The sequence below is a fragment of the Anopheles darlingi genome, chromosome 2 (genome assembly GCF_943734745.1).
Source record: "Anopheles darlingi chromosome 2, idAnoDarlMG_H_01, whole genome shotgun sequence".
Classification (NCBI taxonomy): domain Eukaryota; kingdom Metazoa; phylum Arthropoda; class Insecta; order Diptera; family Culicidae; genus Anopheles; species Anopheles darlingi.
In genome coordinates this window covers 31,194,580-31,211,902 of record NC_064874.1, presented here as the reverse complement: position 1 = coordinate 31,211,902, position 17,323 = coordinate 31,194,580, and the positions used below count along the sequence as shown (strand labels likewise).

The window sequence follows — 17,323 nt, the reverse complement described above, 5'->3', positions numbered from 1 at the left end:
CGAATTGAATCGTTTTTTTCTTTTTTGAATGTTTTATAAAAACCAGATAACACACTTCGCTCTCAAAAACCTTTTGCACTAGACCTATGTCAGTAAAAAGTTTCCTACTTAAACAAAGTTACATAAACTACCAAACGTTAACCGTAGAGACATCGATTTCATCCATATTCCCATCAAGAACAGTGAAGGAAGTGATTGAAAACAGATATCCCAGAGCGTGATTGAAAACAGAAGCTGTCAAAGTCCGTCGGTTGACACGGAATCGGAATTGAAGCACTTAACGAGGTGATCGATTAGCAGGATAAGCTCAACACTTAACGCTCAACGCAACAGTGCTAGGGAATGTTGAATGCTGGACAATTTCCCAGTTACAATCATCACACTACAGGGATGCTTCAAATCGTTCTGTAAGCCGTTCTTTATGTCTGACCGTTCCTGCGGTGCTTTAAAGATGGTCACTCAAACTCGGTCCAATCGATTTCCACCATTCCACAACAGATCAAGTCTTCGTAATGTGCGGAAACGTTCACTGGAATCACTGTTTGCATTCCAAAATGGTCGGTATGTAATTCATCGCTCGTTGTGGACCAACTTTAGACTCCACGTTAATCACCTCCTGAGCCGCACCAAATTGCCCAAAAACCAATCACAAATCGTAATGGAGAATGGAGCTTGGCGTTAATCACCCAATCGCCATTACGATGCGCGACTGTTCCGGAACCGATAACCGTGGAGAACGTTCGAACGTAAAGCGTTCCCTCTTGAAATCAACCATTTGCGTTTGGATTAAATTCTGGCTGAAATGCTTATCATTGCATTGCTGCGCAATGCAACAAATGTTGTGACCTTTCTCTGTCTGTCTGTGTCTGGTTGATACCAACGCCAGAAGAAGAAAAAAGAAACCGATTTGATTGCTGATGGAAGCCATCGTTTCGATGGGTCCCCTCCCCGCTCCCCTCCAATGACGACCTAATGTCACCCCATAGCCATACACAAAATGGCCACCGGGTGCGCTTATTATTTTCGCTCCATCCTTCCAGACGGTCTGCCGGTCCGTCGGTCGGATCCGCTGGTCCGTCGGTCCGCCGGTAAGCTTCTTATTGGTTTCGCGAAAGGAAAAGGTGATACAGCGACACCTTCCACGTCCGTAAGGTAGTCCGTAGGTCGCCCACGGCCCACAGTAAACAGTCACATCGAATCACTCTCGCGTGTCCTCAGCACCAACACCACCACCACTACCACTACCATCGCTTACCTTCGCCGGACCGGCTTCCGGCTCCGGTAGGTGATGTGTACCATAATCATAACCATAACATTGATGGTTCCTCGCTGACAGCATCAAAACACTCCGCGTGGCCATCGCGCCATGGGCCCACCAACACCATAAAACCGTGATCAGGCTGAGAGGGAAACCGATCTCGGTCCCTAGAATTGGGCCGACAAAAGGTGTTGTTGTTGTTGTTTATATCGGAACCGCCAGCGGATTCTCCTTCTTCTTACCTTCTGTGAGGACACTTACAAACATACACACAGACAGCGACGGAAAGCAAATCGAAAAAGAAAAACCAAAAGAAAAGAACACTCCGGGCATAAACTACACACGCACACACAAACATTGGAAGGCCATCAAGGGCTGCTCGGTATTCGAGTTTGATGAAGCACATAAAAGTATGCAAACGTGCAGTACATGCCATGATGAGGAACGGAGACGAACGACGACCAGAGCCACCGAAGCCACCAGGCGTAGTAGTGTAGAGTTGTCGTCGGTCTGCTGCTGGGATCCATGTCTGGACAGTATGTGTAGTCCAGCATGTGTGAGCATCGCCGGAGCATCGCACCCGAGACTAAACCGGCGGGTGGCTGGCGAGGCTGGGGAGTCTGGGTCAGCGCAAAAATGTGCTGTACAACGCGTGTCAACGTGTCGTACCAGACCAGGGGGTGAGCATCCCACCACCAGCACCAGCACCACAAACAAGTTCCGCGAAATGAATGTGATGTCGTCGAGGTAGGCGTGGCGTGGTTGCTACTGCTTCTACTGCTGCTGCTGGTGGTGATGCCTGTCACAAGGACATTATCATAATGGTAATAACCGTATAAAAATAATTATTTGTCACCCTCAGAGCAGCACGTCCTGTCCGTGGTTCCTGGTGGCAGGCTGGTTTGGCTTAAGTGACAGCTCGAACATAAAACCGGCTCGACGCTGGTGAAATGAACCGACCGGACCACTCTCTCTCTCTCTATCTCTCTCTCTCTGATGATGATGAGGATGATGATGATGTGTCGCATGCCACACTACGACCGGAACGACCGTGCGGTCAGGTTGCGCATGAATGAACAAAATGAGAATACATTTGGAGGAGCAAAACACGTCGGTAGGTCGGTATAATGATAATACTGCGGTAGAAAGGGAGGAGAGGCAGACAATCAGCAAGCAAGTGGAAATCGTGAAGTAGTTGCAGTCATGAATGACGCAACTACCGCTGCAACCAAGCAAGCGATGCTCAAGTGTCCTCGCCGGTGCCTGAACTGAACTGAACCTGAACGGGGCACGTACCGGCAACGCCACCAGCGCATCCTTGGCGAACGCTGCCGGCTGCGTAATTGTTGCTAATTGCATTTTCTTTTACTTGGACGGACCTGCAGGAGCTCGTGGCCACTTGAGTGATAATGCAAACCATTCGCCGTGGCAGGGAAGGAGACGCCAAGAAGGCATCCTTTTTCGCAGAACAGCGCACTTTTCTTAAAAAGGCATTACTTTCATGAACCATACGGCTGGTTGAGTTTGACTTTCTACAACATTGCAACTCAGCAACCGGACCACGAATGCTGACGAGCACTGCAAGTCATTGCAGTTCCGCTTGTTGCAATTCCGAAATAAAACTCTCACGCGTCGTGCCACGACGGTTCTAGATGCTACGCTAATGAACGGTTCTGTGGCAATCCCTGGAGTCTAGGAAGGAAACCGGGGCAAGGCGAAATTAATATATCCATGGTTACACAGTGTTCTAGCAAAACTCTCTTGATTTACTGACTGGGTATCAATTTCATCGTTTGTTTATCTATCCTTCATTGAATGTATCGCTTGGGGACATTCCCATATCTCTACCATAAACAAATCCTTTCCACAAACTGTTTCCCACAACCCCATAATTGGACAGCATATCAATTGTTTTGTTTGATTACACGCTGCTTCAAGCGCTGCTATCATAGCATAGCATAACGCGTTTAATAGTGGATGTCACTTCATCTGTTCAGCGAATCCATTCGACCGCCAGCATTTGTGTCGCGTGCTTGGCAGCTATTATAGGAAGTGGAAAAGCATCCAACCAGACCCAATAGCAATGAACGCTCAAGAAGTAGAGCGCTGCTAAAGGCTGCGGTATGATGGTCGCAGAATTGTAACACACCTTTTGACAACCCGTTTGAAGTGCTGCTACATCAGCAGATAATGGATTCAATGCTGCATGATATTCTACATCACTGAATAGAGCCTTTTCATTAGTAGCATCCTTCCTTCCTGTGTGGCTTCCACGTATGTGAAACGCTCCGAATTCAATTTTCATTTGCTCGCTTCGTTCGTGGAACAAATATAGACAATAGACGCTGCAATTTACAGTACACGAGGCACTTCAAACCGATACCGAAACCTTATGCATCATGTTCTAAAATGATTTGAATGAAATTCTCACGAATTTATCGTTCGTTCGTTCCAAAGGAACATTATGTTTCCATAATTGCTGTTCACAATACATGGCAACATGGAACGGCCATTTTGCATTGCATGGACGAGTCCTCTTCTGTCAGGACCATGCAGCAACCTAAACCACAAATCGCTGCTTCCCTCGAACTGTAATGGCCGTTTGTTTATAGTTGCTAGTAACGTAAATCTGCTTCCAATTAACTACTACTCACGTGCACTGTAGCATGTACTGCACCATATTAGCCCATCAGTGGAATTCACGTCGAAACATTAAAACCCCAACATTTCGATACGCGGTTAAACAGGAAGAGAGAGAAAGAGAGAGAAAAGAGCCACAGAATAAATATACTATTAATGGACCATTTACAATCGTGCCCATAAAACGTCATCTTGCATTTAGCTGCCCGGCCCTAAATCCAACCGCATGCATGCATGTGTGTGTGTGTGTGTCCCTCGGGAGGGAACATGGTGTGCGATAAAAAAAGAGAAAGATACCCGATCCCTCGGAATCAATAACCAGCACCAAACAAGATTAACGATTATGTTCTCGCTGCGCCACTTATTAGCCAGCGTGAATGGTGAACCCCTCTAGATCCTGCACCCGTTCCCCCCGTCCTCAGGAAATGACAGAACGACCACTCTTCGTGTCCCCGCATTGGTCCTGCGGTCATTGACGGTCGCGGGATGAGCCGCGTTCAAATTGCACCCGATGGGATTATCCGCACCCCCGAAGGGGGAGGGCCCTTGGCGCGGATCCGGTGATTGAACCGCTGCCGGATGACATTCTTCAGCGACAGACCGACAGCGATCGACATCGATGCGGCAATTGAATGATGAAGTGTGTGAGACCGTACTCCGCAATGCCCTGTCTGGCTGTCTGTCCTGTGGGTACTGGCTACACTGCATCGCAAAACGCCACCACCACCACCAGCACATTCGTCTGCCCACCCATTCGTGGCCACCGCAAAACATTGCGGAACCGACCACCGGAACAGATGGTGTCAAAAAGTGGGACGCCACGCCCGGTGGTGGTGGTTTTAAAAATGTCCGCAATCCGGTCAATCATCCTCGTCCATTGTCCTCGTCCAGCGAAAAAAGTGTTGGTGCAGCTCATAAAAGTTATTCTTTAAAATTATGAAATCCACCACCAACCGGGAAGGTGATTGCAACATATCAATCGATCGCTGGCTGGCTGGCTGGCTGGCTGGCATCGGTGATGATTCTAATTTTGCTCCGCCAATACCAATTTGGTGCCTCGTGCCACGTGCCCTTCTTGGCCACTGCCAATTACGCCACGGCCACCACGGCCAGCTAATTGGAAATAGAAGAAAACACGTGCTCCGGATCAAAAGCATTCCCATTCCTGGTCCTGGTCCTGGTCCTGGTGCTGGTGCCCGCATTCGTTGCCCGGTTTTAGCTCCTAGCGACCGGATTGAGGGCCGGCTGGCCGGATCGGTTGTACAAATTTCAATTTGCATCAAATAAAACTGCAACCAGAGTGCAGCGGATTGGGAAATTGATTTTGCACTCAGCCTCCTTTATTTTGTTTTATTCCCATTCCGACCCGGCTGCTGATCAGTGCGCTTGCAATGCGAATCCGCTTGAGCAGCGGGCTCATAAATGGCAACATGTTTTTAAAGTGGCTACTAGGATTTGGTTCCATCCCCTTTTTGTGTATTTTTTATTTTAATTTATTTCTCAATTTTTTATCGGTTTAATGATTTTCCAAGGGGGGGAGGAAGCATTGATATCAACCAGAAAGCAAAGCAGGTGGAAAAGCGCCGGGTTCGGAATATTTAGGAGCCCTAGCACTAGTCCCAAAAACTAGCGGCCACTAAGCGCAACGGGATATTAACAAAAACGGCTGCAATAAAAATGCGGAAAACAATCGAGCATTCCAAAAACCAAAACGCCGGCCGCTCAGCCTCGACCCTTAACATCAAAAACAATTTTTCATTAAACTGCCGTTCACTTGTTGGTGGGGGTTTTCAGCACAAGGCAGCTAGCCCCTAAAACGGGAAAATAAAAAGCACCAAACGGCATCATCGATCGACTATTTTGCCACGAACCAGCTGGGCCGCTCTTGGGCTCCGTTGATCCGTGTTGCCATCGACAAACGAAATAAAAACAAGTCCTCTTCAATTCCTAACCGGGCCAAAGCGGCAGATCACACAGCACAGATCGCTGCGACGCGCCCAAAACGATTGATATTTATATTTAAGTAACTTCAACTGCGATCCTAATACCCGATATCGCTATAACCGGCAGGGGAGGGGGAGAAAATGTAGAGAGGGAGGGGTAAAGAGAAGCCTGGCATGGAATGGGACATCGACAGTGAAAATGAAATTGGGTGTTTTTTTTTTCGGAGCGCCTCCGATTCCACTGTCAAGAGTGAGTTCTGGTGAGCCCGGGATGACTACTAACATACGGGATCCCCCCGGAATCGTCGAGAACACAGTATCCCACCGTCGTGTTTTTGATCCCTTTTTCGCTCACGAACCAACCAGTAGCTGCTCGTTAGGAGCTCGTTCAAAAACAAATTTTCAGCTAATCAAAACTACTACTTTGGGGAATCTTTTTTTATTTTTGTTTGAAGCTGAAACGGGTCCCGGACCAGGGAATCGGTGCCTGTTGTTTGGTCCGCGCTGTAACTTCGGTGGCACCCTTCTAGCACCCTCCTATCGTTTTTCCCATTTCCCGAAACCCAGGGGGACCCTTTTTGTCCCCCTTTCTGTTTTCTTTGTTTTGTACCGCTCCGGATGTTCCAAAAAACAAAACGACATTGTCGCCGAGTGAGTGTTTCCGTCGGGGGAAGGGTAAGGGTCACCAGGGCCACAGAGTGTGTTCGTTAATGCCCGGGAGGGGTTTTTTTTATTATTATTCTCCACATCATACAGACAGACAGACAGACGTACCGTACCCAATACTAACGGTCCCGGCATTCCGGTTTTGCTTCCGTTTCGTTCCAGATTTAGTCCAACCCGCACACCGTCGCCGTGGGACGGCGTGCGGATAGCGGATAAGTTTAGTCCGGTCTGTCCCCAGCGGCTGCCGAGTGTAAATAACGAAACTGCAGCTTTAGATAAGATGCCAAAAGGACGACTAGAGTACTTGAAACGTTTGCTACCTTTTTTACAGAACCAATCGGAGGACTGTTTGTATTTGAACGTATTCGCCCCGGTTCATGGTAAGTGAAGAGGAGAGAGCACCCCCTTTTCCTCCGTGTTTTTTTTGCTAATTGAATCACTTTTCTCTTTAACTTTCACGTTCTTCTCTTTCGTCTCCATTGCAGCCACTCAAAGTGACAAGAAACTGCCTGTTATAGTATTTTTACACGGAGAATCGTTCGAGTGGAACAGCGGAAACGCGTACGATGGTACCGTGCTAGCCAGTTACAGTGATTTAGTCGTAGTTACGTTAAACTATCGGTTAGGTATATTGGGTAAGTAGTGGTGGCGGAACGGTGACCATAAACACTTCCACAAACTCGCTCATCGATCATCAGAAGATTGCATTGTCAGTACGACGGACACAATGTAAACTCGAGGAAAAGATAAAGCCCTAGCTAGTTGAATCCGTAGACCAACTGACACTGTGCTTGTCCTCTTAACTTTTCGATTTAGAAGAAACCAATTCTATTGGAATTTTACTGCAATAGCCTTCTTGGAGACATTAACTTCCCAGACTCTATATCCTTGGACCCCTCCAACTTTTACTATCCTTTCCTGGATCCCGTTAACCCATTGTATAGTGACAACTCATCTTCCATTTTTGCGTAATGGATCGACCTTTCTCACGGCCTTACCAGTGTCCGTACTAGCAGCCAAGTTAGCAGTAGTTACTCGATGGTCCTCGAAGCTCCTCAAAGCAGCAGAAGCTTCAACCGAATTTGCACTCTACCTACTGACCTACTGAACTGAAATACTAGTTTCCACGTATTGTCTTAGTCAACTTTATTTATCTCCTAGTTAGAACGATAGACTATTTTCAATCATTGCGAACTGCATACAATGGTGATGTTTAAGACTCTCGGCTGGACGGTTGAGGTCAGAAAATAGCGGAAGCTAGTAACGCTTCCGATGGTACATCATCATCACCATCATCAAGCTTATCACAAACGGCCAATGGCGGTTGGCTGGATCCGCTGAGGTCAAATTGAATCCCCTCTGCCATTTCCATATCAGGGAATCTGATGATTGATTCGCCGATAAATTAATGGATACACTATTAAGCAACATCAAAATGGATGAATTGGCACGTTCGTTCGCTTTTGTTCCTTCCTTCCCTTCCTTCCTTCCTTCCTTTCGCTCGATCCGAATGCAGGACAATCGCACAAACACAAAAAAAAAGTCCCCCCCTCTCGGTGGTGATTGTGTTTCATTTACATTTCAATCAATTATTATAATGGTCCCCGTGGGCGATGGGTGTGGTCGTACAGTGATTGGCATTGGCCGTCGGTCGGTGTTCGCCATCAGACGCCAAACGACGATCATCATGCACTTCCCCGTTCCGAACGGGGAATCCTCGATCCTCGCGCTATCAACGGGTACATCATTAATCACCGCAAACACCACACTATTCCATTTCCCGGTGCTCTCTCTTTATCTCACACTCTCTTTCTATCTCTGTTTTGTGGGTTTCGTGTGCTCCGACAGGTTTCCTGAATGCCAATCCCAGCCCGCAGCTGCGCGCCCGCGTCGCCAACTACGGTCTGATGGACCAGATGGCGGCACTGCACTGGGTGCAGCAAAACATTGCCAAGTTCGGTGGCGATCCGGCGACGGTCACGCTGGCCGGCCACGGGAGCGGTGCGGCCTGCATCAACTTCCTGATGACCTCCCCGACGATGGTGCCGGGGCTGTTCCACCGGGCGATCCTGCTGTCCGGTTCGGCCTACTCGTCCTGGGCGCTAGTCGAGGATCCGGTTGTGTACGCGCTCAAGCTGGCCAAGGAGGTCAACTGTTCGATCCCGGAGGATCTCATCAAGAACCACGAGCAGATCGTGGACTGTCTGCGGGACGTACCGCTGGAGGAACTGTTCGGGGCCGACATTCAACCACCGAGCTTCCTCAGTGCGTTCGGTCCATCGGTTGACGGTGTCGTCATCCGACCCGGTCGCTCAAATCAGGACATCGACGAACTGCCCCCGGTCCGGGGTACATCGAAGCGTTCGCAAGGTGCCGCCGGTCGGTATGATCTACTGTTCGGTGTCGTAACCGGGGAAGCGTTGTGGCGCTTCAGTGCCGCCGACATCCAGAGCGGATTTGAAGGTGACCGACGGGATAAGATACTGCGGACGTACGTGCGTAACGCCTACACCTATCATCTGAGTGAAATCTTCTACACCGTGGTGAACGAGTACACGGACTGGGAGCGAACGGTGCAACATCCGATCAACATGCGTGACGCTGCGGTGGCCGCCCTCTCCGATGCACAGTTCGTTGCGCCGCTCGTACATACGGGCGATATGTTGGCACCACCGCCACCACTGCCCGGTCAGGAACCATCGGGACCGAAGTGTTTCTTCTACGTCTTCGACTACCAGACGAAGGATGGGGATTATCCGCAGCGGATGGGTACGGTGCACGGTGAGGATCTACCGTACGTCTTCGGGGCACCGCTCGTCGATGGCTTCAATCACTTCCCGCGCAACTACACCAAATCGGAGGTGGCCCTCTCCGAGGCCCTCATGGTGTACTGGGCCAACTTTGCACGGACCGGGTAGGTTTTCACGAGCCGATTTTTTGGCCGATCAATGTAGCCTAATGTAATTAGTTTAAAAGCCCGCACGTCAGTACTTCCGGGAACATAAAATCGGAGAGGCCGAAAAACGAGGGGCGAAAGGCGAGAGGAATTCCAATTACATGCATCGAGCAATCGCGGAAGTTTCCACCTTTTTTGTGCCCTGTTTCCATCGCACTTCCCGCTCCAAAAGTTGGGTTACTGTGAACGACCCGTTTTGACGTCAATCGGTTTCATTTGATGTTTCATCAATTAGTGGGAAATAGGAGATGGGGTTTTTAATAAACTTCAAAGATGGTAATTTACTCTTGAAATTAAGCGATTTTCGACCCGGGATGTTTTTTTTTAGCCCGGGAATTCGTCGGTGCCCACGTCAATGATCGATTTGCGGGGTAGTCTTGGGGTCTTGCATGCGTCATATGTTTACTACTCAGTATGTTTACTACTCGTGTTCACTGTTTACTAAGAGGAGTGTAATGTATGCTTAAAGATCAGGAACACCGTGGTAGTCTCCGTTCAGTGAAGCTCTCGCTTGGTTCACTGGATCTGATTTACTGGAAAATTGGTTTACAGATAACGCTTTGGCTGCTTTCGAGATGACGCGTACTAAACATTAGCTCCACTTAGTATACAGCCTTCGTGGCGCAATCGGTTAGCGCGTTCGGCTGTTAACCGAAAGGTTGGTGGTTCGAGTCCACCCGGGGGCGAGAAAACTTTTTTAAATCTCTTCACTCGGTTTATAGCAAGAGTGAAAGAAGAAATCAAAGAAAAATCGTGATTTTAGAAAGTGCGGGTTCAGCATCATGTTGCAATATGTACTGAGCTAGCTCAAAATTGACCAGATACTCCTCTTCCCTATTGGTTCTAGTGCTCCACCATGAAAGCATTTTATCTCCAATCAGTCGCAATGACAAAGGTATTGTTTAAAAGATCAGAAAAACGAGATTATTATTGGGAGAAACTCCTCTGGTCAAAAGAGAACACTCTTCTGGTCTATAGAGCTCTCAACATAGCGAAAACTGTAGCTTATTCAACAATGTGTTTTATTTGTACTACGCGGACAGTGATTAAGCTGCCTGTTTGGCAAACTGTTCGCGGATGACTTGCTAATACAATGCGGTGCAAGCCACTGATGATGACAGTCATGGCATGGAGCACGAAAACTATGCAGACAGTATTTAGCGGAGCTGTAACGTTGGTATTTTGCGAAGAGTTATTGTTACTCAGATGAGATTGCATTTTCGACACCCAAAAAAACGGCTAACCGAACTGGTAATATGCCATTCCAAATGCATTCATTAGTTTCGAAGGTTTTTGCGAATAGATTCCAATCACGCTCACGGTGGTAACCAGCTACGGCTTACCCGCTGCACAGCACAGCCTGCTTTGATGTGTTGCTGTCGTTACCAAACCTTGTTACGGTTCATGATCGAAAGCCTGCGTTGCTTTAGTTGCAACTATTTTTTATAAAATCCGCTCTAATCATCGGAAATATCTTCTCTAACGAATGCCACAACGCGGCTGCGGAAATTAATTTCAAATGCTTAATGTAATGGAAATTCACTAAAATAATCGGAATGTTTCCGATGTACTAGTAATGTTGGAGGCTTTATGCTCGATTAGGACGAGTGGAACCGCACAAAAAAAAAACTCCCATTCGTTCAACTAATTATCGAGAGTGTTAATACCGTGCCGCCATTGGGTTTTTGGGTCCACCTTTTTCACCTTTTCCCTTCGCTCTCGTCCCATCCACAGCAATCCCAACGAGCACCATCGGCAGGATTCGATTCTTGCGGCATCACGCGAACGGAACCGTTTCCGGAGCATCAACTGGGAGGAGTACGATCCGGTTCATCAGAAATACCTGGAAATCGGTAATATCCTGGCGTGGGCATACCGTGCCACCATTTCCGTTCTGCTCTCACCATTCTCACTCGCCACTCCCTCCTCCCCCTTCCCCCTCGCCCTCGCTTTTTCCACCAGGCATGAAGCCCCGGATGAAGAACCACTTTCGGGCCCATCAGCTGTCGATCTGGTTGCGGCTGATACCGGAGCTGCACAAGGCCGGCATGGAGGACGTGATAGCGAGGCACAATCTCTTCAAGAACCACGACGATATGGACCTGTACGAGGGGCTGGTGAAGCCGGACTCGTTCGCCGGCCGGCTCAACTATCTGGAGGACAATCTGAAGCGCCGAGGTATGCTCACCGCCGGTGACCTAGGCCATGCACTGCACGCCAACGGTATGTTTCATGCCCGCAACAGCCCACGCACCCGAACACCACCTTCTCACCATCCTTCCCTTCCCCTTTTCCCCTCGTTACCCCCTCTTATAAGCAACCACCAGCCGTTTGATTGATGGATGTTTCGCCCCGGGAGTAGGAGCTTCGATTAATTAACTTTTTGTTCCCCGACACTTCACGCAGTGGCACGGTTCCGTTCGTTCGCTTGGATGCTGGAGTGTCCTTTCGATTAGATTATGGTGCCGTGCGTAATCGATGTTGATTTTGGGCTTTATTCATGTGAAACATAATATCAGCTACCTGGTGGTTTTGCGCCCATCAGCCGTCACGCCGCCTGTCGTGTTTGAGCCGGCGAGTGATGTTGTTTTGGTTCATTTGAGGTTTGCGGTTCGGGCATTTGGTTTTGGGTTTTGGGTTTCGGTTGGAAGATAATAGTGAGACACCGCTTTCTTCGCTCGTTTTGTTTCATTTCAAGCCGTTCAATGGAAGTAGTTGCTGGGATATATCCGGCAGACTGGATCTAGAGAGCAATTTATTCAGATTTAGAACTAATTTTTAATAAGAAACAAATTATTGCAGAACAGACTATTGCGACGACCTTCGACTCAGAAATCATAATTTTTCATCAAAGGCTACATAATGAACATCATCTCGAACTAACTAAATTATCGTTTTCCTCGTAAATTAAATCTTCCTTTAGTCGCATCCAGATTGTTCGGAATTTGTGTCTCTTTGGCTGACTGAGACTGAGCAATACTGTCTCCCTAGACACTGTTCTCGTTTATTTGACATCGACCTCGGCCACGCTACCTTCCTAGAAATGGCTGCTTGAAATTGCGCTGTGAGTCGTCCACCTGGAATGACTGCTAGCAACAGAAGGAATTCTTTCATTAAAAGACCTTGCAGATACCATTGGCCAGATATTCTTTATCCATCTCTTCATTCCAACTTCATCCAACCGGTGCTTTCGCTGACAAAGAGCAAGCAATAGAACCGGAATGTCTCCTTTAGGCACCGTTCTTTTCTATTGCAAATCAACATTGATTTGAGTCTTATTGCATTTACCAGACAGCAAAGCACACCAGATATAACTTGGCTTTCATCGGAACAGTTGCGTGAACTGGAAGCTTTTTTGATCCATTAAACGGAACCATTCGGATATTTGATAATTCGCAAAAGTTCGCGATAAACAGAGCTCGATAGGTTACAAGAAACTACTTCGAACCCAACAGAATTCAAGAAGATGTTTAAAAGAGTGCGAGTTTTAAGTAATATATTCGTCGTAGTGCTCATGTTGGACTTCAACTTTGAATAAAATTTAATGCAACAAAGAGAGATGATTTTGACAGATGAAGTTAATCTAAGTAAGCTTCGATAGAAATTACCAAAAATTTTATCCAAAGAGTAAAAACAACACAAAGTTAGCATGTGTTTAAGAACACAAAAATCAAAGCCTGCTGATTTGTTTTTAGCAACACGCTCCACTCCTGCTTGCCGTACGCTTTCCTGCATACCCTCAGTAGAACAGGAAGAACTGAGCTCTTCAGATCCATTTTCCTCTCCTACTTACCGATCGATTGACGTGTTGTCTTCTTTTTCCCCCCATCCCCTTCTCTCCAGTTGGCATGACGACGGCAGAACCGGCCCTGCTGACCACGTGCATGCCCGTCGGCAACTACAGTGCGCTCGCACCGACGGTAACGGTGCTCAACGCGACCACCGACACGCTGGCCGGACTGGAGGCGGCCGGGTATGCGGCCTACTCGACGGCACTCAGCGTAACGATCGCGATCGGCTGCAGTCTGCTCATCCTGAACGTGCTCATCTTTGCCGGCGTTTACTACCAACGGGACAAGACGCGGCTCGAGGTGAAGAGCCTCCAGAAGCAGTACCAGCAGCGGGGCGGCGTCGGTCTCCACCAGCAGGGTCCATTCGATCCGATCAAGCACGCCCACTACCATCTCGGCCACTCGCAGTCGGCCAACGTGATCGTCGATGTGGAGAACCACGATACGGGGGCTCTCATCCTGGCCGGTGACGTCAAATCGCCCCACATCTGTACGAACGCGATGCAGATCAACGTGATGAAGAGTGGTTCACCGGGTGGTGGAACCGGAGGCGGTGGTCCTGGTGGTGGTGGCAACGGTGGTGAGCGTGTCGGTAACATGGTGGTAACTGGTGTTAACAGTAGCACCGGTGGTGGTGGTGGTGTTGGTGTTGGTGGTGTTGTGGATGGCGGAAGTTGTAATGTGCCGGCCCCGCTCGGACAATCGAACGTGACGAAGATACCGCTGCAGGCGAACAACACATCTTACGGAACGGCGAAGCTGCCTCCTCGTAGCGAGCACATCACCATCCCGATCAAGAATTCCACCTTCATCGGAACGACCGGCAGCGGTGGTGGTGGTGGTGGTGGTGGTGGAACGTTTGTCAGTGGCATGATGACACTGCCGAAGCCCAGTTCGCAACATCAGCACCAGCAACAGCAGCAACAACAGCAAGTTCACATCCCGATGAGCTACAACCGCAACGAGTGTATGACGCTGCCGAGGAGTATGGGTGGCGCCGGGCTCAGCGCAACTTCCGCCGTCACCAACACAGGTAAAGTGCGACTAGATTTCATGACCACGCCGATTTGAGAGCACCCACTACCACTACCACCTTACCATCCTTAGACACCCACACCATCAGCATCCATTATCACCACCACCACCACTACTACCACCAGTCCACCATTCTCATCCTGCATCCCTGCATTTGTGTCGTCGATTGGCCACGGAGGTTCTTGGCCCCGTGTTTCCGGCCCCCCATTTTCGATCCTTAAGATGCCGATCCCGAGTGGTGCTGCTGCGTTCGGCTTCTGCCAGCTCCAGAGTCCTTCAGTTGAAAGCTCTCTTCGCGCGCTCTCTCTCTCTCTCTCTCTTTATCTATCTCTTCATATCTCTTCGCATCGCACGCATCTTTCGCGATGCCACAGCACTTTAGTAGTGGTAGTGAGGAACCAGAGGGAAGCACCACTTGAGCGAAGGAAAGTTCCGAACGTTCCTTGCAGCACGGACAAAAGGCATGGTCCAAGGCGAGGAAAGGCGAGGGTAGAGAGAGAGTGCTTGAGAGAGTGCGCTCGAGTGGAGTAGACACCAGACACTAAGTAGGGTTCGTTCGTGCCGCGCACACAATGTCCCTGCCCACGGAACAGTCCTTCAACAGTGCTTCGATTTCGCCACCGGACCACCGGAGCACTTTCCTTCCTTTCGGCCTGGTCCGGCCCGGTCACCGTTAGTGTAATTGTTTGCCGAGATTGTTCACCCCCTCTTCCCTTACCCCTGGGGGCCGCCAATCGCTGGTACCGAGCTCGGCTCGGATTGTGCCGCCCTGCCCTTATCGTGAAGCTCGTTATCGGTTCCGTCTATTGGAACCGTTGATGCGCCGGTGTTTGAAGGTGCACAATGTTCCTTTGGTTTCCACTCCACGAGGTGCGAGGCCTGCCGGGAGATGCCGGGATTCTGTGGAGTTTTCCAACCAACATTATTCTCTCTCTCTCTCCCATACCACGATGAACCGATGTATTGTTATAGAAAGCAGTAAGGTTCAGGGGTTTGTGTTCCTGGTTTAGGCTTCTGGACGGTCGGGCAACGTCATCTGGATCGTTTGAACACTTATGAGCAAGGGCTTTTGGCCAGAAATCGATCGAATCGAAACGAACACACGCGCAATGTACTTTATCATTCAATAAACGTGGACGCACGAGAACAACGAGGAATGTTTAACGATGAAACCAAACACTGGAGCAGATCTTGTCTTTGGCGGAAGGTTTGTGGGTAGATTGTTCCAAGGTTCCGAAATGCTGCACACCCGCGCTGGTGCTGGTGGTTGATCGTGTTGGTGAATTGTTTCTTCGTCGAACTTTCTTAGAGATGGTGACGAGATATCTACTGTATTGTACGTCTAGCTTACTATATTTTATTATTTTTCGATACCCTTCGGCTTCATAGCTTTATTTTTCGATTTAATCTTTTAAATGACATTTAACATTAAAGCAATACTCATCTTATGACATACTATGCCCATATTATCTTTAAAAATAGGCTTATCCTCCTTTCAAAATCACCTCAAATGTTCATCCTAAAGTGGGATCAATGTCAATTATTCAATTATTATCGTTTCGTATGCTTCATATATTTGTATTAATTTATTTTATGAATTCTTTTTCCTTTTTGATGTTAACCTCAATTTAACCTCCTTTTAAGTTAAAATACGTTCATAAACTTCTACCAAACGAACGCCGCACTATTGCATTGCGAGACCGAAAAAAACCTAAGAAAGATGTTCACTTTCATTTGTTAATTCTTCCGAACTTTTGCGATGCGTTTTATGCAGCAGATGGTGCGCTTGCTGGGCCCCTTTTTCCCATCATTTCCTTTTCGTTTCGAAACGAATTTGGCTAGACTTGTGATACTGAAGCTGACGCCACGTTTTGATGAAAATAAACTTTCTAACAAAAATACACCGAAGACGAAGGTAAATACATTCATTCACTTCGATTTGCATCGCGGATTCCACAAGTCCCCCATTCGTTTGAAACCTTCATACTGTCTACGTTTCGTTAACTTCCTTAAATTATTCAATCTCCGCTTCGCTCCGTCGCGACACAGCGAACCATGATAAACACCCCAAAAGCCACCTCCACTATATCCACCGATAATGGGACGTGAACAAAAACTGTCTACCAACTTACGCCCACGGTACCGTCGATCGTCGTCGCTCCAATCACGAGAATGAAAATGAAGTTTGAAAGAATAAGAACGCCGGATGCCGGGCCGTGTGGGCGAAGCACATCATCGGCAGCGTTGACTTCCGGTGCCACAAGTAACCTCAACACAAACAGTCTGCCTCTCTCTCTCTTCTCCTCTTTGATTTCTTTTTCTCTTCCTTTTGTTCCACTCTGAAGCGAGCATGCTCGTGGTATCCTGACGGGACTGACGGGGATGCCAAGTAATTAAGTATGCATTAAGTTATTTTATTTCGAAACGCATTCAATGACTTTCGCCAACTTTCGCCATCCTCGGCGGTTGCGATGATTTCCGCGACCACCTCCTCCCCCGAAAGTGTATTGATTTAACAGCGAAGCGGCGGCGGCAGCACCGTGCCCTCGACTCGGTAACCACGCCACGCCGGTAACCACGACCAGTTTGCTGCAATTATTCGTCGTCTGAAACTATTCTGCGGGAGGAAATAAAATATTGTTCTTCCTTGCGGGTCCTTCCGACCTCTCCCCCAGGCCGTCCATCCATTTTTCCACTCCTTTCTTTCCTACAGTGAATGCCCACATTCACTTGCGTCACATTCCTTTTATGGGGGATGAGTTCGAGGGGATGAAAAATGGGGAGGAAGCGTGGAATGCGTGCGCGAGGGAATCAATTTATTTCTCCCCCCACTCCAGACGCACGCCAACGACAATGGCAATGAGGTGCTGCTTGGGACACGCCACGCCACACACACACACACACAAAACCGTAAAACTTTACCCCCGGCGCTTCATCCCTGCCTCTTTACACTCGTTTATAGTTTCGGTTAGTTCGGGCACCAAACACCGAAACGTCATCGAAAGGTGCTCTAAGTAGGCTCTGCCAGAGAGTG

At 48.5% G+C, this 17,323-nt stretch overlaps 1 protein-coding gene and 1 non-coding gene across 2 annotated transcripts in view; both read left to right on the top strand.

The window, feature by feature from the left end:
• Positions 1-14,587, top strand: part of LOC125950595 (neuroligin-1) — an 81,875-nt gene extending 67,288 nt beyond the window's left edge. Inside the window, exons 3-8 of the mRNA XM_049678731.1 lie at positions 6,670-6,887; positions 6,993-7,142; positions 8,356-9,421; positions 11,198-11,316; positions 11,426-11,686; positions 13,307-14,587. Coding sequence (XP_049534688.1) covers positions 6,670-6,887; positions 6,993-7,142; positions 8,356-9,421; positions 11,198-11,316; positions 11,426-11,686; positions 13,307-14,325 — 2,833 coding nt within the window. The 3' untranslated portion in view covers positions 14,326-14,587. The remainder of the gene's footprint in view (positions 1-6,669; positions 6,888-6,992; positions 7,143-8,355; positions 9,422-11,197; positions 11,317-11,425; positions 11,687-13,306) is intronic.
• Positions 10,076-10,149, top strand: Trnan-guu (transfer RNA asparagine (anticodon GUU)). The gene has a single exon. It is a non-coding gene; the product is annotated as a tRNA-Asn (tRNA).
• Positions 14,588-17,323: the final 2,736 nt, after the last annotated feature.